This window comes from Scyliorhinus torazame, chromosome 9 (genome assembly GCF_047496885.1).
Source record: "Scyliorhinus torazame isolate Kashiwa2021f chromosome 9, sScyTor2.1, whole genome shotgun sequence".
Classification (NCBI taxonomy): domain Eukaryota; kingdom Metazoa; phylum Chordata; class Chondrichthyes; order Carcharhiniformes; family Scyliorhinidae; genus Scyliorhinus; species Scyliorhinus torazame.
In genome coordinates, this window is record NC_092715.1 from 265,696,101 (window position 1) to 265,722,078 (window position 25,978).

The 25,978-nt window shown below is 43.3% G+C and overlaps 1 protein-coding gene across 10 annotated transcripts in view; it reads right to left on the minus strand.

Moving 5' to 3' along the window:
• Positions 1-1,134: 1,134 nt before the first annotated feature.
• LOC140429889 (phosphatidylinositol 4-phosphate 5-kinase type-1 beta-like) overlaps positions 1,135-25,978 on the minus strand; it is a 193,323-nt gene continuing 168,479 nt past the window's right edge. For 9 of the 10 annotated variants that reach the window (XM_072517420.1, XM_072517411.1, XM_072517413.1 and 6 more), the window contains 3 exons: positions 13,670-13,787; positions 11,301-11,402; positions 1,135-2,374 (listed from right to left, as the gene is read on the minus strand). In XM_072517420.1, the coding sequence (XP_072373521.1) occupies positions 11,340-11,402; positions 13,670-13,787 (181 nt within the window). In that variant the 3' untranslated portion in view covers positions 1,135-2,374; positions 11,301-11,339. The remainder of the gene's footprint in view (positions 2,375-11,300; positions 11,403-13,669; positions 13,788-25,978) is intronic. The other variant, XM_072517419.1, reaches the window with a different exon arrangement.

Sequence of the window (25,978 nt, forward strand, 5' to 3'; positions counted from 1 at the left end):
TTTTCACCTGCCGGGGGGGGGGTCACATTTCAAAATGTTCCCATTCAAGAAACCAATGAGCACATTTTGCAAAGATAACCTTTGGCACAACATTCAACGTGAATTTCAAAATACTGAGGTACAAAAACAACTTGCTGAGCAAAAAGGCAAACTAATTAATAAAGAGTATTGCAGAGTAATCGTGTGTGTTTGTGGATCACTGCCAGACTCTCACCCCCCACCCTCTCTACCTCTCCAAACTCTCTCCGATATCCGCCCCCCGTCTCACCCCATCCCACCCACACATTCTCCACTCGCTCAGATGACAGTGGGTTCCACTCCGGCATGTCTGGACTTTGTCCCCCGAGATCTCTGCTCCCTGTGCCCCAGCACCTCTGCTCCCACCCCTTTGTGCCTTGCCCAAGGCTCCCTGGCCCTCTGGCACCACTCCTCAGCTCCTGGGGCCCAAAGTCTCCGCTGCTCCTGACAAGACCGTTACTATCCCACATTTTCTGCTGACAGATTCGCCAGGCAGACCATCAGCAGCAAACATGGGAATGAAATGGCGTGTGCTGGGAGGAGCAGGGCCAAGCAAGTTCTTACCTGTTTGACAAGCATTTTGTAGACTGGCTCCGGGGGTCATATAGAGTCACGAGGGACTCGAGAGAAGGGTGACGAAGTTGGTCCTGCGTATGGAGGGATTTATTTTATGAATAGGTCAGGCCTGCACTCATGGGGAGGTTAGAAGAATGAGAGCTGACCTTATTGAGACAGATAGGATTCTCAGGGGGCTTTGACAGGGCAGATGCTGAGAGGTTGTTTCCCCGCGTGGGAGAGTCTAGAATCAGAGGGTATAATCTCAGAGTAAAGGATCACCCATTTTAAGCCAGAGATGAGGAGGAATTTCTTCTCAAGAGTGTAGTGAATCTGTGGAATTCTTCACCGCAGAGAGCTGGGTGGTTAAGTATGTTCAAGGCTGAGATAGAGGAAGGGAATCCAGGGTTATGGGCATAAGGCAGGAAAGTGGGGTTGATGATGATCAGATCAGTCATGATCTCTTTGATTAGGGGAGCAGACTTGATGGATCGAATGGCTTAGTTCTGCTCCTACGATTTGTGGTTATACACAGGTTGCAAATCAAATAATTTCCTGGAATTAAGTTCAACTTTCTTTTATTTATTCTCTGCTGGTCAATTCTTTCCAAGTGCTTTCTAATTGATTCAAAACATTGGTCAAGGAAACTGCTGTTCAGTTTGCCCTGGCTGCTGGTTTTTTGTCCACCAGGGGATGCCAGACATTTCCCCTTTTCATAAATCTCTGCTTTATAGAAGAACAGCTACAGCAAGACATAATTTAAATAAATGTAGAGGCTCAACAATTGTGTAACATTTAAATAATCTGAACATGATTGCTTAAAGGAATTTTTTTTTTTTTTTTTAAACAGATGATTCTACTTCAGAATGGCAGCGAAACTCAAAAAGTCCTATACAATCTACATACATACATAATATGCAGCATAAATTTTAGCAGGCCATTCAATTCTTTACACTATACACCTCAGAAGATAATTTTGTCAGATAATTCCTGTACAATACTTTTATTAAGTGAACATCAAGTTGTAGGAAGCATCTCTCAAGCAAACTCCTTTACAATTTTAAAGATATCTATTTACAGCGACCTTTGAGACCACCCTGAAAGACTTCATTAAAATAGACCTTTTGTCATTTTTAAAATAGATATCGAGATGAAGTACACACATTTCTGTAAACTTTTTTTTCTTTCAAACGGACGGGTAAGCAAAATTAGGGTTTCTAGAGTAAGTGTTAATGTAGTCATGTGCAAACATTGCAATTCAATGCAAGTATAAAGTAGACATTTTCGTTTTCTTCCAGAGGCTGATTAAAAGACTGCTTCTTCGAAATTTAGCAAAATAGAACAGTTAACATTTACGCTTTTTAGGCATAAGTGTTTTTGGCATCTGAGAAAAAACTTCTTTTTTTAAAAAATCTGCCAGACACTGAAATGTATGCAATCAAAACTACCGAAGTAACAAAATATAAATCTCAGAGCCAGTAAAATGAAGCTCTTCTCGGTTGATCAGGTGGGATCACAAAAATGGGGTGGCGGGGAAGGAAAAGAACTGCATTTCTATAGCAGCAATACAGACTTGGTGCTGAAGTGTGAAATGTTTCTCGCGAACCCTGTACTGTTCAATGTCGCTTGACAAAGTCCATGGCACTTGCCAGAATCCTGTTCGGCAAACAGGATTCCGGTTTCAATTCTTCATTAGCCGGAGTACACGGAGCACCCTTCACTTCCAGGTGAAGGAAAGCTCGGACTGGATTGGATATTCTTCCTCTGCCCAAACGTTCAACTGCTTCTTCATGTTGGTTTACTAGATTAAAAACAAAAATAATCTTGAGAGATTTTGTAAGGGAAGACAGTGGTGTTGCAAAACGCATTTCAGCATCTTTGAAATAATTCATTTTAAGAATTCAAATTGCAGATCCCTTGGCCAAGCAATGTCAACATAACCTGGCAGTATTGGCGCGGAGAGAGCAAACCTTTCATCAAGGCCAAATTCGACAGATTAGATTATTTCTAATTTCAATAAAACTGTACACATTTGGATATCTTAAATACCGTGATGGTAACAGGTTCCAGCTTGGTTGAAAAGTGCAGCTACAGGACAAATAGCTGTGCAATTTGTCTTGCCATCAATCTAAAATGTATTTCTTCTATCTACTTGGCAGCTTGCTGTAGACAGAGCAAGATTAGTGGCTCCCTGGTTAACGCATAATTCCCTTTGTTTGTTCAGACTTCAAGAAAATTGTTTTACCATTAAAAGAACCATTCAATTGTAATTCAAAAATATTCATTTATGGTCAAATATTCCTCAGCACGGGCCAAATCCTCCGGCCTCCGGATAGGAGGACACCAGACGTACAGCTGAAGATGCATCGGGATCCCGTGGAAGTTCTGATGTGTTGACCTACGTGGGAATAGCCTGGGAAGTTTCAACTTCCGACAGGCAGTTCCCTGCATCCGCCACCAATGCTACCTATTGTGGCGTTATCATAAATGTAAACATAGAACATAGAAAATACAGCACAGAACAGGCCCTTCGGCCCACGATGTTGTAATGATAAATGTAAAGAACTGCAAGGGTTAATGTAATGTCTAAATCAACCACTACAGGGAGCTAGATGTACAACGATATAAGGCTTCGATGCTAAGCCTTGTGGGTGAGAGGTTGAGGAGAAAGCTAGAGTACAGACAGAAGGAAAGATAGTGTGAGTGAGAGCAGATCATAGTTAATGTAATAGTGTAGAGATTAGTAGTAGCTGAGTGTAGAATATATATTTATTACCAACTGTATTATATAGGAGTAAGTATCAAATCCTTTTAAGTCGTGTTAATAGATTTATACCTTTGTTCGATTTAAAAGCTATTTGTGGTCTTTGTGAACAGTACGCCAACTATCCTAAAATTAGAAACACAAAGCACACACCTATTGTTGGAGACTTCGGACAATTCAATGCACTTACCTGGATAGTAGCCCAGGAAATGTTAAGACAGAAAAAAGGCAGTCTAACTCCTGGGTAAGTACACATCAGACTCAGTGACAATCAGTCACATTGATCTCCCACAACCAACTATGCCCCCCCCCCCCATCCCCGACCCGAAGAGCCCTGCCAACTACCATCTCATCCATTCATCAACGTTCAAACTGAACGCATCATATGGCAGCTAGTACCTTAAAACGGGTTCACATCCTGTCCTCCCCGTGATTCTGCTGTGACAAAGCTCTCCAAGGGACAGTGCACTCCACATTTCTAGAAAAGCCTTGAAAGACCCTGTCAAAAGTGCAGAGCAGTGTCGAGTTGGGGAAAGCAGAGCAGCAATTCAACAATGGCTGCTGCTCCTCAGAAGATGTAGGCCCAGAGAACTGAATGCGATTACCGCACATGGCAAGTTGAGTGTTCAGTTTATTTTGTCTATAACAAGAACCAATGCTTCCAGCCTGGAATTCAATTTTCTTCACTTTTCTTTTTTTTTTTAAAAAGAGGAAATAGTTTCAAGGATGGAGCGCGCTGACTAAATTAAGCCCATTCTTTCATTCAATAAATGAGCTTCTGGATAAAGATTGTGGAACTGCAGTGACTTCAGAATGACCAGACTCTGTGCTGTAACTGAATCTGCTACTTTGCCCATTTCATGAAATTGTCAGTTTTCGTACGACACCGTTGTGTCTGGATTCAATCCAAATTTTGCCAAAGTTTCCACTGTGTAACATAATCATGGATAGCAAGAACTTTTGCAACGACTACTGGGTTTTGGCTCTGGGGGAGGGGCAATTGTTGCTGCCTTAAAAAATATATCACCACCATTTCTGAGCAATTGAGGTCAAGAAAATGGACATATTTCATATGATCATAGACTCATTGCACCACAGAAGATTGCCATTCGGCCCATCACCTTCACAACCTGCATCACGTGCCCAAAACCTTAGGTTGCGTCCTCTGGTCCTTGCACCTTCAGCTAAGTCTAAACCTGTCGCAATAGTGTACAACTCTATCAAATCTCCCCTCAGCCGCTATTGCGACAAGAAGGACAACCCTGCACCTCCAACCCAACCTTGTTACTAAAATCCCTTGCTCCTGGCACCATCCTGGTCTCCGCCATTTCCGCTGAAATGTAGTTGCCGTTTTGCTAAGTGACAGGACCATAAAGTGGGCACTCGCTTCCCACCCAAAGTGCTTGGCCTTTGCTCGCAGGTTCCACCCCCCATCCTTAAAGGGGAAATATCAAGAGATGAGGATGTCTGGAGGGGAAGCCATCCTGTGGAGCTTCATGCTGATGCTGTAACCGTTTGCTGTCCTAACCACATTATCCTCAGAATGTTATCTACATGGGCCAACCACTTCATTGTTTATCATGCGTTGCATTCTGTAACTTGCAAAGAAAGAATGACCAAGCAAATGTGGCCTGTGTTTGGAACCTGAACTGTTGGAATTCTGCAGCACCTGCCACATTTTGGCAAAGTGCACACAGTCATTCTTCATCAGTGGTGAACAAAGATAATTGGAAGAAGTCTTAGCTTAGTGTGGGGGAGGGGGGGAAATACTCCCTGGACGTGGATGCTAGGGGTTGGATTCTCCGTCAGCGGGATCCTCCTTTTCGCCAGCAGCACACTCACGCCTGCGGGTTTCCCGACGGCGTGGGGGGTGCCCACAATGGGAAACCCCATTGGCCGGCTGGCGGGACGGAGAATCACACTGCCGGCGGGGGGGGTGCGCCGCACCAGGAGACAGGTGTGGTGGGATGGAGAATCCTGTCCCAAGTCTTTGGAGCAAGTGAGTTTGATCTCAAATTCAAAATTTTGTGGACGACACGTGGCACAGTGTTTAGTACTGCTGCCTCACAGTGCCAGGGACCTGGCTTCAATTCCAATCTTGGGTGACTGTGGAGTCTGCATGTTCTCCCGTGTCTGTGTGGGTTTGACCCACATAGTCCAAATATGTGCAGGTTCGGTGGATTGGCCACACTAAATTGCCCCTTAGCGTCCAGGGCTGTGCAGGGTAGGGCAGGGTGGGTAGGTGAATGGACCTAGATAGTGTTTGGAGGGTCAGTGCAGACTCGATGGGCCGAATGGCCTTGTTCTGCACTGTAGGGATTCTATGAACCAAAATACAATCAGAAACCCTCCAACTAGATGACCGTCAAACGTTTTGCACAAGGGAAACAAGGATCAGCTTTGAAAAGTAGTGGATTGGCCCTAGAACGGATGACAAACTGGGATGATACGTTTCAGTTGTTGGGAAGATGCAGAGTGGGACCCATACTGGCTCTCAAGCATGTGGATAGACAGCTGTATTTCCACATTTTGGACATAAATGGGAAGGCCAAATCCATTTCACCTGCCTGTTCAATTTGGTGACTGTGACTAACCTTATAACAGGCAGACTCACACTAGTAGCTAGGTAAATAAGGGACCATTCAGGTGTAAAATTGAGATGAAGGCGATATGAATGTGCAGTCAAATTCCTCATTTTCCAAGCATTTGACAGACGACTCAATGGGCAAGTGATTTCCACCTGGGACAGTATATCCTTTTTCACCATTAACATAGAAACATACCAAATAGGAGGCCATTCGGCCCTTCGAGCCTGCTCCGCCATTCATTATCATGGCTGATCATCCAAATCAATAGCCTAATTCTGCCTTCCCCCCCCGCCCCCATGTCCTTTGATCCCCTTCGCCCTAAGCAACCTGCCTGGATTGTTCTCATAAAGGCACGGTAGCATTGTGGATAGCACAATTGCTTCACAGCTCCAGGGTCCCAGGTTCGATTCCGTCTTGGGTCACTGTCTGTGTGGAGTCTGCACGTTCTCCCCGTGTCTGCGTGTGTTTCCTCCAGGTGCTCCGGTTTCCTCCCACAGTCCAAAGATGTGCAGATTAGGTGGATTGGCCATGATAAATTGCCCTTAGTGTCCAAAATTGCCCTTAGTGTTGGGTGGGGTTACTGGGTTATGGGGATAGGGTGGAGGTGTTGACCTTGGGTAGGGTGCCCTTTCCAAGATTCGGTGCAGACTCGATGGGCCGAATGGCCTCCTTCTGCACTGTAAATTCTATGATCACGAGGGTAAACTGCCTCATGTTCAAATAGTTCATTCAAATGTGTATCGCTATGTGTAAATACATAGTGCTGTTGTGTGCTGAAAGCACTTCAAAAAGGCCTCACACTTCCAGTCTGAAGGTGACCATATATGTTTTCAAAATGTATCACTACTGTATTCAAAACATTAAAAGCACAATTACCTCACAGTCTTAAATTACAGAGCATGGTTACTGAACGCAAGAGGGACATTTTTAGTCTCTTTTGCGGTTCGCTTTGATTGACGTGAGACAGAGATTTTGGTCAATGTGCCATAAAGGCAAGTCTTAAATGATGGCTTACTACTGATGGCCTCAAGTTTCACCTGATGCATCAGGAGCATCGTGAGAACTGCATTGCCAGCCGTTCCCCCCCACCACTGTGCACACTGTTCATCTTGATTGACGGGGAACCGTCGAGCACATATACATTAACTCCCGAGAATGTTGAGAAACAGCCTCAGAAACATCTGTCTTTTCAATCCTCGAGTGAACATAGGCTAGAAATGCTGATCATCTGCTCCAATGGTGGGCAATCCGTTACCATAAGACTCACCAGATTCATCACCCTTTGGCTGAAAAAATTCCTCCTCATCTCTGTTTTAACGGATCATCCCTTTAGTCTGAGATGGTGTCCTCTGGTTCTAGTTTTTCCTACAAGTGGAAACATTCTCTCCACGTCCACTCTATCCAGGCCTCGCAGTATCCTGTAAGTTTCAATAAGATCCCCCCATATCCTTTGTCACCTTGTTAGGAGTTTTCTATAGGCCCCCCAATAGTAGCAGAGATGTGGAGGAACAGATTGGGAAACAGATTTTGGAAAGGTGCAGAAGTCACAGGGTAGTAGTCATGGGTGACTTTAACTTCCCAAACATTGAGTGGAAACTCTTTCGATCAAATAGTTTGGATGGGGTGGTGTTTGTGCAGTGTGTCCAGGAAGCTTTACTAACGCAGTATGTCGATTGTCCGACCAGAGGGGAGGCAACATTGGATTTGGTACTTGGTAATGAACCAGGACAAGTGATAGATTTGTTAGTGGGGGGAGCATTTTGGAGATAGTGACCACAATTCTGTGACTTTCACTTTAGTAATGGAGAGGGATAGGTGTGTGCAACAGGGCAAGGTTTACAATTGGGGGAATTGTAAATACGAAGTTGTCAGACTCCAGAGCAAAGGTTATAGAAACAGAGCAAATTAAGTAAAGACACAACGGGCAATATTTAAGAGCCAACCAAAAGTTAGCAACACAACGAGTACAGACCCAGAGTTACTCTTGCACAACCAATGATCCCTCCAATCATTAACTATCAATACAATTTGCCCACCACCCTAGACATTCCTACTCTCAGATTCCTTACGTAGTTCTCGGTTTTAACTTTACACACAAAATGTTCTTGAGTTTATCTTTGACAAATGCTCTTAAGGTTGAACTTTTGCATGCAAAGTCCTTGGACCCGTGAGCTCCAGCCCAAAATTTCAAAGCATTTCATGTTGCAACAAGCACATCAGACAAAGGCCACTTTCAGTCTTCATTTTATGGATGGTGTGGGTTGGAATTTTCATTACTTCTACTCTTAAAGCAGCTGTTGCACAATCGCAAATCTGATTTGGTTGTCCTCCTGAATCATGTCACTTTCTGTTGAGGTGAACAGAAAGATCAGCGAAGGAGGAAAAGAAAATCTATGCTTTTGGAAAGTCTATACTCGGTAGTAGGTTTGAGCCACGCTTGAAAGAGACTTGAACACACAGTCCAAGGGACTTGCCAGTATTTATCCCTCAACCACCAGCACTCAGGACAACCCAGGCATGATCTCATTGCCGTTTGTGGGATAACAGCAAATTACTGCGGATGCTGGAATCTGAAACACAAACAGAAAATACTAGGCAATCTCAGCATCTGTGGCGAGAGAAGGGAGCTGACGTTTCGAGTCTGGATGACTCTTTGTCAAAACTTTGCGGGATCTTTCTGTGTGCAACATTCAGGGCAGCCCGGTAGCACTGTGGCTTCACAGCGTCAGGGTCCCAGGTTCGATTCCCCGCTGGGTCACTGTCTGTGCGGAGTCTGCACGTTCTCCCAGTATCTGCGTGGGTTTCCTCTGGGTGCTCCGGTTTCCTCCCACAGTCCAAAGATGTGCAGGTTAGGTGGATTGGCCATGATAAATTGCCCTTCGTGACTAAAAAGGTTAGGAGGGGTTACTGGGTTACAGGGATAGGGTGGAAGCGAGGGCTCAAGTGGGTCGGTGCAGACTCGATGGGCCAAATGGCCTCCTTCTGCACTCTATATTCTATGTATTCAATGCCGTACCCTGTATCGGGGAAAGGCGCTGCAGAAACGCAAGTTATTTTCTTTTCTTTCAGGAAAGTAACTGGAGGAGTGGCATGGTTCTAGCATGAATTAGTGGGCGCGGGTACTGAAATACCACTACTGTCCAGATCACCATGGGCAAATTCAAATATTCCTGCAGGCAACCCCTGTGGGCAAGCACTGAAACACCAGTCAACAAGAAGTGATCTTGCTGCTGCGTGCAAACCTATAAATTGCCCCCATAAAATCCAACTGCCCAAAACAGTCCACCATGGGGCATTTAAAGGCATTTAATTACCTTAAAGAGTTGTCGTCTCTGGAGAAGGATCAATCAGAGCTCCAATGGAGAGCCCGTTGTTTGAGACATACTTTAACTGCAGCACAAACCGAAATGTCACACCACGGATCTGTACATCCAGCTTTCTGCAGCTCTTATCAGGGAACCACCACCATTTGATAAAATACCCAAAGAGGTCTCGCAAAATAGGGTCTTCACCTTGGCACAGAAGGTTGGATTTGGCACCATTTACATTGATTTAGACAATTATTCATTGACGGGGGCGGCATGTGGCCCACTGGGAGGTGTTATGGGCCAGGGTTTAGAGAACCCCAAAGTGTATCATGGAGTTCGCCTGACCCACAACTTTTAGTAGATTGTGGTATGGGGAGCACACGGCCCACTCTACAGGTGTGGTACAGCAGAAATGGAAAAGTATTTTTTAAAGCAAAACAATGTTTATTCTATGAACTCAAGTTAACCTTTTAAAACATCCATTGAACATCTTAGCAACCATTAATTCAAATACAACCCCCAAAGAATACAACACTAAGTAATTCTTAAGCTGTCCTTTTAACATCCGGAAGACAAAGGAAATACCTTTTAACAGAAGCACATCAGGTTTACATTCACTACTGAGAACATTTATAATGATCAAGAGATAGTCTTTTCATGGCAGAGAGATCAACAGTACACCTGCTGTGTCTGGCTTTAGCTCCAACACTGAAAACGAAACCAAAAACACACCCTGCAGCCTAAAACGAAAGTTAAAAGCTGACAGACAGCCCAGCTCCACCCACACTCTGACAACACTGATAAACACCCATTTCTTAAAGGTACATTTCTTAAACGCCCATTTCTTAAAGGTACTCTCACATGACAGTTAGCACTGGGACTGCGGCGCTGAGGATCTGGGTTCAAATCCCGACCCTGGATCACTGTCCACGTGGAGTTTGCACATTCTCCTCCATGTCTGCGTGGGTTTCACCCCTACAGCCCAAAGATGTGCAGGTTAGGTGGATTGGCCATGCTAAATTGCCCCTTAATTGGAAAAAAAATAATTGGGTACTCGAAATTTATTAAACAAATATTATTCATTGACTGCGCACAATAATACTTACATAACTGGGACAGTCACTGCATTGCTAAATTAGTTTTAACTGGTCAGATGGGGAGGAATCTTGTCAAAATAGTATGTTAACCTTTAGTGTAAGGGTGTTGGAATAAGAATAAGGGAGTCTTGCTGCAACTATAGACTGTTTCCCCTGGCAAGAGAGTCTGGGATGCGGGGTCAACATCAAATTTAACCTGTGGACTGAGATGAGGCGAAATGTCTTCAGAGGGTTGTGAATCTTTGGGATTCCCTGCTCCGAGGGGAATATTGTTCGTCAGTTGTGGACTGTATTCAAGGAGATGGATAGTTTTGTGACCTCTTAGACAGAATGATGGAGCTGAGGTGGATGATCGGACCTCATTGAATGGTATAGCAGTTGCTCATTTTTGTTTTGCTCCCAAACTCCTCTCTCGTATTAGCAGAAACATTAATCCACTTTATAGAATCTTACAGGACAAAGGAGGCCATTAAGTTAGTCAGATGTGTGCTGGCTCTGTAAAGAGTGCTGTCCAACCAGTCCGACACCCCCTGCTCAATCCCCACATTCTGCAAGATTTTCCCTTTAAAGTCACAATTACATCTGTTGCTGCAACCCCTTCATGTGATGCATTCAAAATCCTAAAAACACGAGGCGCTCAACTGAGGCTCTGTCGGCCCTCTTGCCTGGATGTAAAAGATCCCATGGCACTTTTTAGATTAAGAGAAGGGGAGTTCTCTCCAATGATAAGTACTTAACCCTCAAGCAGTGTCACTAAAGCAGATTGTCTCGTCATTATCACAGTGCTGTATGTGGGAGCTTGCTGCGTGCTAATTGGCCGTTGTGTTCCCTCTGTATAACTACACGTATGCTAAGGAATGCAAGCTTTTCCTTTCCAAGTGGTAAAATGAAGGAGAACAAAAATCAATTAAATTCAGTAACATAAGTTGAAGGAGCAAATAAAAAAAAAAAAACAGAATTGGTGAATTACCATAAGTTCCAAATTCTAACTCTCACCAGGGTACTTCCCTTACTTTATGGTCGGTGTTTCAGTAAAATTCCAAGGAGTCACATTCATGTTTAAACTGTTCCCCTATATTTACAGGACATAAAAACATGCATGAAGATGTGACATATACTTGCATCAAATTTCACGCTGCATTAAACATGCGGCAATATAGCAAATTCGCCACTTTGAAAAATCGTTCATTCAACTTGAACATTTTCTCTGTGTGTTTAAATAAAATCAAGTGGCTGCAGAGCACACAGCTTCATGCAATTTTCAATCAATCTTCTTTCAATTGCACAGATTTTTCATGCAGGAAAGGAAAATGTTTCTGAGTATTTTATGGGGCCTCCGACACTTTTTCCCCCATCACTTTTCGAAAAGGACAATCCTGAATGTGGCACCATTTTGCACACAGACATGGGTTGGGATTCTCCGTGCCGCCGGACCTGTTTTCTGGTGGGGCGCGCCCCCGCCGGCAGTGGGATGTTCCGTCCCGGCAGCCGGCCAATGGGGTTTCACTCACCCATTCAAATGAACGTGAAAGAGCATTGTTACTCCCAATACGCCATTTGTTTTTGAACTATACCCTGAAATACCATTGTTTGAAATGCTTTTCCATCCAAATTCATCAACGTGTGGTTTCCAGCACACCTCTGACAGTACTTTGAAAGACGCATGACAATTACCAATTTCCATCCAAACCCCATTACTGGATAGAAATGGGTCAACTCTGGGTCAGTGGGTTACACTCTTACCTGAGTCAAAAGGTCATGGGATCAAGTCCCACTCCAGAGACTCGAGTGTGTAATTTAATCCAGAATTTCTAGTGGAGAACTAAGGAGGTGCTGGGCTCTCGGAGGTGACGCCCTTTGGACAAACATTAAACACAGTCTGTGCGGAGTCTGCACGTTCGCCGTGTCTGCATGGGTTTCCTCCGGGCGCTCCGGTTTCTTCCCACAAGTCCCGAAAGACGTGCTTGTTGGGTGAATTGGACATTCTGAATTCTCCCTCTGTGTACCTGAACAGGCGCTGGAATGTGGCTACTAGGGGATTTTCACAATAACTTCATTGCAGTGTTAATATAAGTGTACTTGTGGCAATAATAAAGATTATTTATTATTTAAAAGATTATCTTTGCCCTCTTCAAGTGGGTGTAAAAAGATCTTGTAGCCCTACTTCAAAGAACAGGAGATTTCTTCCCGTTGTCCTGGCCAATATTTATTCTTCAACCAACATCATTGAAACATGCTATCAGATCAATATCTCATTGCCGTTTGTGGGAGCTTGCTGTGTTTCCTACATTTCACCAGTGCATGTACTTCAAGAGCACTTTGGGAGAGCCCAAGACTGCAAAAGGTGCTGGATAAATTCAAGCTCCTTCTTTACGTCTCATGCATAATATTCTTTTAATCCGATTGGTGATCAATAAGATGGACATTGGTCTGTTTACAGGACAATAGCAAGCAGCTGTTTCCTCTGGGTTTCAGTCGGTACCTGCTTTGTGTTAAGACCGTTGAACGCCCAATAACATTTTTTAAAAATTAAAAAAAAAATTTTTTATACAGGGTAGCAGATTGCAAACAAAGGTCATTTAAAATTGACCAGCCTTCAAATCACACATTGTACAAAGTAAAATGAAACAAAATTAAACAAATCCAGAGCTGCACTCAACTTCTTACATGCTCATCGTCAACTCAGCCTGAATTTTTCATATGTGAACTTTAAAAAAACATTTGGCGTTGTATTTAACCATAAGTCACATTTTATTAATCCCCTCCTGCCTCCCTGTTACTCTGTAAAGTCCCTTCTCCATCACTGTAAACACTATGCATTTAATATATTTGTTGACAGGAGTTAAACTCAGCTAAAAACAATTCACTAGTGTTGGTTTATCCTAATTTACCAGCTGCCTCACAAACTGGGTCAGGATGCGCTGGGGCACACGGAGAGAGTTGCTAAGTGTCCACATTGGCACAGATTCCAAATTGTTAAATTCTTTTATGTCACTGCCAAGTTAAGAGCAAAGGACATCTCCTCAACTTGATACAATCATCTTTTAGTTCACTTTCCGTAATTGAATTATTCATATACAGGAGGAACCTAACCCAGTTTTACGTGCCATTTACCGTAATTAATATTTTGTAAATAAGTATCATTTGATTAAGTGACAAATTCAATGAAGAACGGATTTGTAAACAAGCCACTTATCAATCTGAATTACAAAAAAAAGATAATACTTTTAATAATTGTCCACATTGCATTTGTGATTTAATCATGTGATTGTAACAGAGCATTTGCAACAGTAAAGAAGAAGCCCGTGTTCCTGAACGTCCCTGTTAAGAGGTACTTACCAAGTGAATGTCGAATTCTGAATCATCATCATTTTCTATTTCTAGTGTGCTTTGCTCCAGTGTTAAGCAGATTGCGCTGTCCTCCAAAGTGACGCTGGAGCTGGTTGGGTTCTCCTCCCTGAAATTGCAATTTAAAAAATAATTACCAAAGGTAGTTTGCCAATAACATCTATTTGTCACACTGCTCGGCACTCGATGTTGGATAAAGGATTCCTTTTGCATATTTAATAAACCAATCGTATTTGACGTTGAATGATGTGGTTGTTTGCGGCAGGAAGGAATGAATTCAGTGTCCGCAGCCTGTATCAGAGTACCTGAGCAAGTGCAAAAGGGCAAGAGTGGAGGTAGGTTTTAAATATTACAAAAAATTATAGAGGCCAAATATTTTTCCAATGCAGGGGGAATATATTGGAGATGGGGTGCTAAGAATTTATTTTTAAAAATCACAAACAGAACAAGTAGGATATAGGTGTATATTAGTAAGAATCGTAGAAACCCTACAGGGCAGGAGGCCATTCGGCCCATCGATTCTGCACTGACCCTGCTAAGGAGCACCCTATCTACCACGCTCCCGCCCTATCCCTGTGACCCTCCTACCCTTTCGGAAACTAAGAGCCACTTTAGCATGGCTAATCCATCTAAGCTGCACATCTTTGGACTGTGGGAGGAAACCGGAGCACCCGGAAGAAACCCACGCACAGACGGCGAAGATTAAGAGATTTGGTCTTTCTATAACAGACACAGCTAATATACCACAAATGTAGAATACATCTAGCTAAAACCTGGAATGTCAATGTAGAAAGGACTGTGTTTGAATAAGGTACATTAGGATGGACACCCTGTAAAAGAGACACTTCAGACGTGTTCAACCCTGTACATATCTGCTCACAGGACAAAACTTTTTTAAAAATATATATTTATTAAAGTTTTTTAACACAATTTTTCTCCCTTACAATAACCACCTCCCCTCGTAACAAATAAAAACGAGAAATCGCGCAGAGCAAGATAGATACATGGCAAAATGATATATTTACACAGCTTTGTACACTGGCCCTCACCCGTACGTGCCAGTTTCCCCAACCCTTCATGTTATCTCTTGCTCATCCACCCTCCCAGGCAGTCCCCCCCTTCCCCCCCCCCCCCCTCACCCCCCTCCCAGGACGTCCCCTCCACCCCCCCCCCCCCCCCCCAACACCCCCAAGGTTGCTGCTGACCGACCTTCCTCTAACGCTCCGCGAGATAGTCTAGGAACGGTTGCCACCGCCTGTAGAACCCCTGCGCAGACCCTCTCAAGGCGAACTTAATCCTCTCCAACTTTATTGACCCAGCCATATCATTTATCCAGGACTCCAGGCTAGGGGGCTTTGCCTCCTTCCACATTAGCAAGATCCTTCGCCGGGCTACTAGGGACGCAAAGGCCAGAATGCCGGCCTCTTTCGCCTCCTGCACTCCCGGTTCATCCACTACTCCAAATATTGCTAGCCCCCAGCTTGGCTTGACCGGGACTTCCATCACCTGAGATATTGCTCCCGCCACTCCTCTCCAGAACCCCTCCAGTGCCGGGCATGACCAAAACATATGGACGTGGTTCGCCGGGCTCCCTGCACAGGACAAAACTTCAACAGTGCACCAAGGCTAACTGATTGGGCAGCACGGTTGCACAGTGGTTAGCACAATTGCTTCACAGCTCCAGGGTCCCAGGTTCGATTCCCGGCTTGGGTCACTGCCTGTGCGGAGTCTGCACGTTCTCCCCGACTCTGCGTGGGTTTCCTCCTACAGTCCAAAGATGTGCAGTTTAGGTGGATTGGCCATGCTAAATTGCCCTCAGTGTTGGGTGGGGTTACTGGGTTATGGGGATAGGGTAGAGGTGTGGGCTTGGGTAGGGTGCTCTTTCCAAGAGCCGGTGCAGGCTCGATGGGCCGAATGGCCTCCTTCAGCACTGTAAATTCTATAAATTCTATAATATATTTTAACAAGAGTAAAGGAGATATCCACAACAATCATATCGAGGTGCAAGAACATCATTTTAAATTGTATTCGCTACTTCATATGATTATATACCTTGCCCACCTCGAAACGACTCCAGCATGCCTACTACTTCTCGGCCAACTGTTGCAAATTCCTGCCGACAGAAATCTGCTGATTCTGCACAATTTTGCTAACACCAGATGGGGGCATTTGATGCAAAATGACTCTGCACACATTTTTAAAAAAAATGCATTTGGTGCAATGCCATGGAAGATGGTGGTACAGATGTTCCATCATGAGTGACAGTGAAAATAACTTCATTGTGGGTGGTTTCCTTCACCACCCGAGGCCACTCTCTCCTCACCATCTACACCTGGTCGGGGGACTTTCCATTTCAATGGACGCTCCCCTTCCACTTTTGTGTGACCAACACAAGGATCACACAGCCACTCATTCAATCCGGGGCCGAATTCAAAACCAACACAAAGCCCAAAATTGCATCACTTGCTCATTTCAGGAAGCCTCCGCTAGCTTTTGAAAAGCCGTGAATAGCTCTTCATCCAAGTGGGAACACAAGATTTTGTTCGAGACTAGTCCTCTTTATCTCTTAACTGAATGGGCGAGTCTGCAAACTCTACACTTAATTGCTCCCTGCAAGTAGCCAACGCTTAAACCCAACAGATGATCCTTTGTATCCACTGCGGCAGCTGCCCTCGAAACAAACACAGCATCGGGAATTTCTCTTTGGTATCAATACCAAATTAATGCCAACTTCTGTGTCACGAGCAAATGGAAACAATAGGGAATTACCACTGTAAATCGGAAAGGAATTACTGTGACCTTGTAAATAACTGAGCTCAAAAATGGGATGGGAGGGGGGCCGGGGGGGGGGGGGGGGGGGGGGGGGAAGAGAAGCTTTGAATCTTGCAAAGAAGTTATGGCATTCATATGTAAAATATCATTTCCAAGCCTTTTTGAAACAAAAGATGTACACATATTCGACAGAAGCACTAGTGCAACATGAATTTATAACAGGATGTCTAAGTGCTTGACTACCGCATTTCTCAGCTGTTACTTTGAACAAAAACAGCCCAGAGAAAAGGCAGGAACCTCCGGAAAGTGATGTGGAATGTTTCAAGAACATTTCCCCCAAATAAGCCACTGAGACCAAACTCTTGGGGCTAAAAAGATTTGGTTTAAGCTTCCATTAAAAACTTTTTGCTTCAAGGTGTGAATACCTATTAAGAAGACAACAGTTTCTCAAAGAGAAAAAAAATAACAAAAGGGATCCAACTTTCCTTAAGGATACAGTGAATTAAGATTAAAGAGGGAAGAATTACTATTCACTGTAACATGCTGCATCTTTGCCCTAGCCCAAGTCAACAGTTACAAACACTGTGGCTATGCCAGGTCAGTGACTGGGAATTCTGCAGTGACAAACTCACTTCCTGACTCCCCAAAGCCTTCCCATCGTCTACAAGGCACAAGTCAGAGTGTGATGGAATATTCTCCACTTGCCTGGATGAGCGCAGCTCCAACAACACTCAAGAAGCTCGACACCATCCAGGACAAAGTAGTGCTGCTTGATTGTCATCCATCAGCCACATTAAACGTTCACCCCCTCCACCACTGATGCACAGTAGCAGCCATGTATACCATCTACCAGATGCACTGCAGCAACTCATCAAGGCTCCTTTGACAGCACCTTCCAAACCTACAACCTTTATGAATCAGGCCAGGACCTACTCAGTTAATGGTATGGCGTTGGGGAGAGTTATAGAACAAAGAGATCTAGGAATACAGGTTCATAGCTCCTTGAAGGTGGAGTCGCAGGTGGACAGGGTGGTGAAGGCGGCATTCGGCATGCTTGGTTTCATTGGTCAGAACATAGAATACAGGAGTTGGGAATTCTTGTTGAAGTTGTACAAGACATTGGTACAGCCACACTTGGAATACTGTGTGCAGTTCTGGTCACCCTATTATAGAAAGGATATTATTAAACTAGAAAGAGTGCAGAAAAGATTTACTAGGATGTTACCGGGACTTGATGGTTTGAGTTATAAAGAGAGGCTGGATAGACTGGGACTTTTTTCCCTGGAGCGTAGGAGGCTTAGGGGTGATCTTATAGAGGTCTATAAAATAATGAGGGGCATAGATAAGGTAGATAGTCAACATCTTTTCCCAAAGGTAGGGGAGTCTAAAACTAGAGGGCATAGGTTTAAGGTGAGAGGGGAGAGATTCAGAAGGGCTCAGAGGGGCAATTTCTTCACTCAGAGGGTAGTGAGTGTCTGGAATGTGCTGCCAGAGGTAGTAGTAGAAGCGGGTACAATTGTGTCTTTTAAAAAGCATTTAGATAATTACATGGGTAAGATGGGTATAGAGGGTTATGGGCCAAGTGTGGGCAACTGGGACTAGCTTAATGGTAAAGACTGGGCGGCATGGACTGGTTGGGCCGAAGGGCCTGTTTCCATGCTGTAAACCTCTATGATTCTATGACCTAGAAGGACGAGGGCAGCAGACACAGGGGCCACCACCAGCTGCAAGTTCCCTTCCAATCCACACACCGTCCCGACTTGGAAACACGCCACCGTTCCTTCACTGTCATTCAGTCGGAATCCTGGAACACACTCCTTCTTAAGGCTACTCTCACATGACATTCACAACTCCATTCAGTACATGGCAACTGTTCTCGATAAGTGTCGGCCTGCCAGTGGGAGAAACTTTATCTTTTCAGACAGTATCTTTTTGTTTAGTAAAATGTCCTAATCCATTTGATAGAGAGGCTGAAAGTTCACGATTTACTGCGGAACAATGATATTTAAGCCCCTGATGCAGTCAGCATTAGATTATTTAAATAAATTAGATTATTTAAATAAATGATGTGTGCCAATGTTGCCGCCTCTGGGGACATGAGAAATACTCAAGTGGTAAAGGTAAAGGTGATCTGATGGGAGCTAATAAGGAGCGTGTACCTCAGATTAAAAAAGAAATCCAGCAGGGTGGAAAAGAAATGAAAAGTTTCAGATGTTTTCACTGTAATAAACTAGGCCATGTAAAGTCAGTGTTGGTGGTTGAAGAAAAGCACTGGGAAGGCTGATGTGGTAAAACAAGATAAGACAGTGGGGTTTGTTAAAGTGGTAAAGGAAAGCCCAAGGGAAGCAAAGGAGGTGCAAAAGATTGTACAGCCTGATCAAGAGGTGATTGATAAGAAGGTGCCAGATGTCTTTAAAGAATTTACTTGTGTGGGTAAAGTTTACTCATGTGTATCAGGAGGAGCAGGTAAAGAAGTCACCATTTTAAGAGATACGGGAGCTAGTCAATCTTTACTGGTAAGAGATGAGGAGTTATGTAGTTTGGGAAGAATATTACCAGATAGGTTGGCAACCTGTGGAATTCAGGGTGAGAGGAGTAGTGTCCCATTATATAAGGTAAGGTTGGAAAGTCCAGCGAAGAGTGTGAAGTGGTCGTAGGAGTAATAGAGAAACTATCTTGTCCAGGAATACAGTTTATCTTGGGTAATGATATAGTTGGATCGCAGGTGGAAGTGATGCTTACTGTGGTTGATAAGCCAGTGGAAAATCAGACAACTGAAGTGTTGAAGGATGAATATCCTGGCATTTTTCCGGATTGTGTAGTAACAAGGTCGCAAAGTCACAGGTTAAGACAAGAGGAGAAATCAAAGAGTGAAGATGAAGTTGAAGTGCAATTATCAGAAACGATTTTTGATCAGATGGTTGAAAAAGAACAAGAACAGGTGGAGGATGAGGCGGATATTTTTAGTTCAGGAAAATTGGCGGAGTTACAACAGAAAGATATAGAAATAAAACCGATGTATCAGAAAGCATAGACGGAAGAGGAATCTGAGTGTATACCAGAGTGTTATTACCGTAAAAGTGATGTCTTGATGAGAAAATGGACACCTTTACATATGCAGGCGGATGAAAAGTGGGCAGAAGTTCATCAAGTAGTATTGCCGGTAGGGTATAGAAAGGAGGTGTTGCGAGTTGCACATGAGGTACCAGTGGGAGGTCATTTGGGAATAAGGAAAACTCAAGCTAAAATCCAGAAACATTTTTATTGGCCTGAACTACATAAAGATGTAGGTAAATTTTGTGAATCATGTCACACATGTTTCCCTATCACTTGACCTCAAGCAGTGATAAAACCAGCACCCTTAATATCCATTCCAGCATTTGAGGAACCTTTAACAAGGGTCCTAATTGATTGCGTAGGACTGCTTCCTAAAACAAAAAGTGGGAATCAATATCTTTTGACTGTAATGGATGTGTCTACTAGGTTTCCAGAGGCCATTCCAGTACGTAATATTACAGCTAAAAAGATTGTGGCGGAGTTACGTAAATTATTTACTAGATATGGACTACCCACAGAAATACAATCGGATCAAGGATCAAATTTTACCTCAAAGTTATTCAAAGAAGTTATGGATAGCGGAGGAATAAAACAATTTTAATTAACTGCGTACCACCCAGAAACGCAGGGAGTGTTAGAAAGGTGGCATCAGACATTAAAGACAATTTTGAGGGCTTATTGTCAAGATTATCCAGAGGATTGGGATAAAGGAATTCCATTCACACTGTTTGCAATTAGGGATGCTCTAATGAGTCAACCAAATTTAGTAGTTTTGAACTAATATTTGGTCATGAGGTAAGAGGACCACTTAAATTGAGTAAGGAGAAATTGGTGAGTGAGAAATCGGAAATTCCATTATTTGATTACGTGTCAAATTTTATGGAATGATTAAATAGAGCAGGTGAATTGGCTGGACAACATTTGAAAGTTGCACAAAATATGATGAAACGGGTCACGGACAAGAAATCCAAAGTTCGTAGTTGTGCCAGTGGAGATAAAGGTTGTTACCAGTGGTGGGGGAGCCTTTAAAAGCAAGGTTTTGTGGAACTTATCAGATTGAAAGGAAATTAAGTGAGGTGAATTATGTGGTTAAAAACACCAGACAGAAGGAAGACTCACCGAGTGTGTCATGTGAATATGCTTAAAAGGTACTTTGAAAGGGAAGGAGAGAAAAGAGGTTTTAATGATTCTAACTCAAAGTGACAAACCAAATCCAGATGACTGTGAATTTGACATACCTCAAATTAAATTGGAAAATGAGGATGTTCTTAAAAATTGGGATAAATTGTTGAGTTAACTTCCAGAGGAAAAATAAACTGACCTGAAAGAGTTATTGATATCACATGGGCATGTTTGTAGAGATAAATTGGGAAGTACTAAAATGGCTATACATGATGTAGATGTGGGAAATGCTGCTCCAATCAAATAACATCCATATAGACTTAACCCTTTAAAATTGGCACAGGTTAACAAAGAGATTGAGAGTATGCTTACAAATGGCATAATTGAAGTGGGTTGCAGCCAATGGAGCTCACCCATAATGATGGTACCCAAACCAGACAGTACCCAACAGTTGTGTGTGAACTATAGAAAGGTTAATGCAGTTACAAGAACGGACTCTTATCCTATCCCACGTTTGGAGGACTGCATTGAGAAAATGGGACAATCAGCTTTTATTTCCAAACTGGATTTACTTAAAGGTTACTGGCAGGTACCTTTATCCGAAAGGGCGAAGGAGATTTCAGCTTTTGTGATTCCAGATGGTATATACCAATTCAAAGTTATTCCATTTGGTATGAAAAACGCACCAGCCACATTTCAACGGTTAACTAACAAAGTTGTTTCAGGATTATCCAATTGTGCGGCATACATCGACGATCTGGTAATTTTCAGCCAGACATGGACAGAACATTTAAAACATCTGATGGAGTTATTCGATTGACTTCAGGAGGCGGGTTTGGTGGTAAACCTAGCCAAAAGTGAATTTGGAAAAGCCCAAGTCACTTTCCTGGAGGAGTTTTCGATATCCTCGAGACAAAGGGAAATAATGCGATTTCTTGGCATGGGTGGATTTGATCGAACATTTGTGAAAAAGTTTTGTAGCGTGATTGCTCCACTGATGGACTTGAAGAAGCGTAAAAAATTTCAGTGGACAGCGGAATTTCAATAGGCATTTGACTGCCTGAAAGCTGTGATAACCAATGCTCCTGTGTTGGAGAATTGCAAGGGACTCTGTGATCAGATTGAACTAAAGTATCTGACTTTAAAGAGAAATGCCAAGGCGTAGAGAAATGGACGGATCGTGCAGAGACCTTCTTGTTCAAAGAGACCGTCAATCAAGAAGGATTTCAGTTGGAGGAAGAAAAACAAAAAAAAATGGACTATATTATTATACCTGTTTGCGTGTGTTGTTTTTGAAACGACAAAGTATTTACTGTGTGCATTTCTTAAAGGATAATGAAAAGGTGAAAAATGAAACCATCTTGAAGTTGATGGTTTATTTATTTTTTCTTGGGGGGAGGTGTCATGTGAGAGTACCTTTACGAAATGGGGGTTTATAAATGGGTGTGTATATAAATATCTGTAGTGAGAGTACCTTTAAGGAATAGGTGTTTATTACTGCAGTGATGTCAGAGAGTGGGTGGAGCTGGGCTGTCTGTCAGCCTTTTACTTTTGTTTTAGGCTGTGTGCTGCAGGGTGTGTTTTAGTTTTGTTTTCAGTGTTGGAGCTGAAGCCAGACAGAGCAGGTGTCCTGTTGATCTCTCTACCATGAAAAGACTATCTCTTGATCATTTGGTGAATTCAGAATTATAAATGTTTTCAGTAGTGAATGTAAACCTGATGTGCTTCTGGTAAAAGGTGTTTTAAGTCTTATGGATGTGAAAAGGATAGCTTAAAGGATTACATAGTGTTGTATTCTTTGGGGATTGTATTTGAATTGATGGTTGCTAAGATGTTCACTATGTTTTAAAAAGGTTAACTTGAGTTAATGGATTAAACATTGTTTTGCTTTTAAAAAATACTTTTCCATTTCTGCTGTACCACACCTGTAGAGTGGGCCGTGTGCTCCCCATACCACAATCTATTAAAAATTGTGGGTCAGGTGAACTCCATGATACACTTTGGGGTTCTCTAATCCCCGGCCCATAACACCAAGAAATGTCCCTAGGTCATGAAAGGCACATATAAATGCTAATCATTCTTGCCTCTAAAAAGGTAGAGGAGATAGATCCGGAAACCCCATATTGAAAACAGGCCAGCACAAAGGGATAAGGAATCACAGAATTTACAGTGCAGTAGGAGGCTATTTGGCCCATCGAGTCTGCACTGGCCCTTGGAAAGAGCAGCCTACCCAAGCCCACACCTCCACCCTATCCCCGTAACCCAACTTAGCCTTTTTTGGACACCAAGGGCAATTTAGAATGGTCAACCCACCTAACCTGCACATCTTTGGACTGTGGCAGGAAACCGGAGCACCCGGAGGAAACCCACGCACACACGGGGAGGATGTGCAGGCTCCGCACAGACAGTGACCCAAGCCGGAATCGAACCTGGGACCCTGGAGCTGTGAAGCAATTGTGCTATCCACAATGCTACCGTGCCGCCCCACGGTAACATGGTACCATAGCTTTGATCACAAAGGCCTTACTGACAGCAGAGGAAAAAGGCTTCCACAACGGCACTTCAGTGTGGCGCACTGTGTAGAAGATATTTCCATCTTGGTTTCATTATGTATTAATTTGCATTTATCCAGCCTGAGCTGATGGATCCTGCCTCCAGCAATTAAAATCTCAATTAGAAAATTGGAACCCATTCAGAATGAGCAGGGATCTGTGCTGGTGGCACTTTTACTTGTCTGATCAGCAATGCCTCGCTTTATGCTCAAATATTGGGTGATCTCGAATGTGCCAGCGTGGTAATACAGACAAAAGGCTTAAAATGCGACGTAAAAAGTTACAAAAAACACACGAGTCTTTGTTTGCATTTTAAATGCCCTTTCCCCTAAACGGAGCAAAAACATCACTTTTTGAGATCTAATTTGAGGATTGACCGAGTTGAGCATTTATGGACCATTTTAAAGATCGCAACAGAGTCAATAAAAGTAAGGTAAATGGAGTCATGTCTGTGGCAAAGACAATTGTCACATTCCAAGGGTAGCCAAAGAAATAAGGGGATACGGTACAGCAAAATGTCTCTAGTAATGCAGAGTCCTCAATGAATTAAATACTGTAAATCTGTTAATAAATACATTTTTATGAAGCTAGCATCAGTAATGGAAGCCATGAGACTACTGGATCATTGTGAAATCCCGCCTGATGTGAACACAGCAATCTGATTGGACTCTGAACTTCAAGGAGGTAGCTCACGATCACACAGGCAACAATCACTGACCTTCTTCAGCAATAACCTGTGTTTACATCGCACCTTTAACGCAGGAAAACGTCCCAGACCATTTCCCAGCAGGCAAAAACCTGCCACGGAGCCAGAGGAGGAGCAGCGCCGGAATGTGGCGACCAGGGGCTTTTCACAGGAACTTCATTGAAGCCGACTTGTGACAATAAGCCATTTTCATTTTCATTTCATTTCATTTTCAGGAGGTGACATTACAAGGTTGCTCAGGATTAAAAAACGAGGCAACCGGGTTCTGAGAGGTAATTCCAGAAAGTCAACTGAAGGCTCGACCACAATGGTCAGGTGAGGGGGGTGGGTGGGGGTAAAGGGGCCCGAGTGGGCTGCTGGGCCATTCCAAAGGACAGTTTCAGAGGACTGAAAGCACATCAAGGCTTTTCAAAACATATCGCCCATGGGATGTGGGCGTCGCTGGGTGGACCAGCATTCATTGCCCAACCCAGAGGGCATTTAAAAGTCAACCACATTGCTGTGGGTCTGGAGTCACATGTAGGCCAGACCAGGTAAGGACGGCAGATTTCCTTCCCTAAAGCGAACCAGATGGGTTTTTACGATACTCAACAATGGTTTCATGGTCATCGTTAGACTTTAAATTCCAGGTTTTGAATCCCGCCGTGGTGGGATTCAAACCCAGGTCCCCAGAACATTACCCTGGATCTCTGGATTAATAGCTCAGTGACAATACCACAACGTCACTGCCTCCCCCTGAAAGGCTCAATGATATAAGACCGTAACTAGGTTTCGAAAAGATAAAGAAAGATACTGTGAATGCTGGAAATAAACAAAAAATACATTTTGTTTCCCTTTCCATGTTTCAATCTTATTCTGGTTTCCCAATGACATTTGTTCATTCTCCTGCCAATCACACCTCCTCTGGACACATCTTTTGTTTCTCCGCGCCCTTGGCTTTGCACCGCAAACTCTTTTTGTCGTTTAATCTCTCCCATCTTCCTCACTTTCCCTTTTGTTCTTTTCCACCCTCCCATTTCGCCGACTTAAAACCTATTACTTTTCTAATATTTCCCAGTTCTGATGAAAGGACATGAACCGCAAACGTGGACTCTGTTTTCCTCTTTATCGATGTCACCTGACCTATTGGGTATTTGCAACATTTCCTGTTCTTATATTTAAAAGAAAAGTGAATTTGCAACTCTAAAATTGCCAAAGTGGAATGTGAATTTCCATTCCCTCTATTGGTCCAGTCACGTAGCTACTACATCACTGAGGTCTTGCGTATCATATAGAACATAGAAAATACAGCACAGAACAGGCCCTTCGGCCCACGATGTTGTCCTAGAACCTTTGTCCTAGATTAAGAACAAATCAATCTGCACCCCAGCATTCTACCGTAATGTATCCATGTACCTATCCAATAGCCGCTTGAAGGTGCCTAATGTTTCCGATTCAACTGCTTCCACAGGCAGTGCATTCCATGCCCCCACTACTCTCTGGGTAAAGAACCTACCTCTGACATCCCCCCTATATCTTCCACCATTCACCTTAAATTTATAGTACGTGAAGAGAAAAAGATTGGTGAAGACAAATGTAGGTCCCTTACAGTCAGAAACAGGGGAGTTTATAATGGAGAACAAAGAAATGGCTGATTGGATTGGATTTGTTTATTGTCACGTGTACCGAGGTACAGTGAAAAGTATTTTTCTGCGAGCAGCTCAACAGATTATTAAATTAAAAAGTGGATCTGTTGGGGAGAGCTCGCAGAGAGGAGCCTTGCTCCGGCGCCATCTTGGAATGAGCAACGAAATACATATGTTGGTTCTGTCTTCATAAAGCAGGATGCAAATAACATACCAGAAAACATTGGAAACATATGGTATAGTGTGAGGTAGAACTGAAGGAGATCAGTATTAGTAGAGAAATGGTATTGAGGAAATTGATGGGATTGAAGGCCGATAAATCCCCATGGCCTGATAATCTACATCCCAGAGCATGTAAGTGGCCTTGGAACTAGAGGATATATTGGAGGTCACCTTCCAAGATTCTATAGACCCCGGAACAGTTTAATAATTTTAATAATCTTTATTGTCACAAGTAGGCTTACAT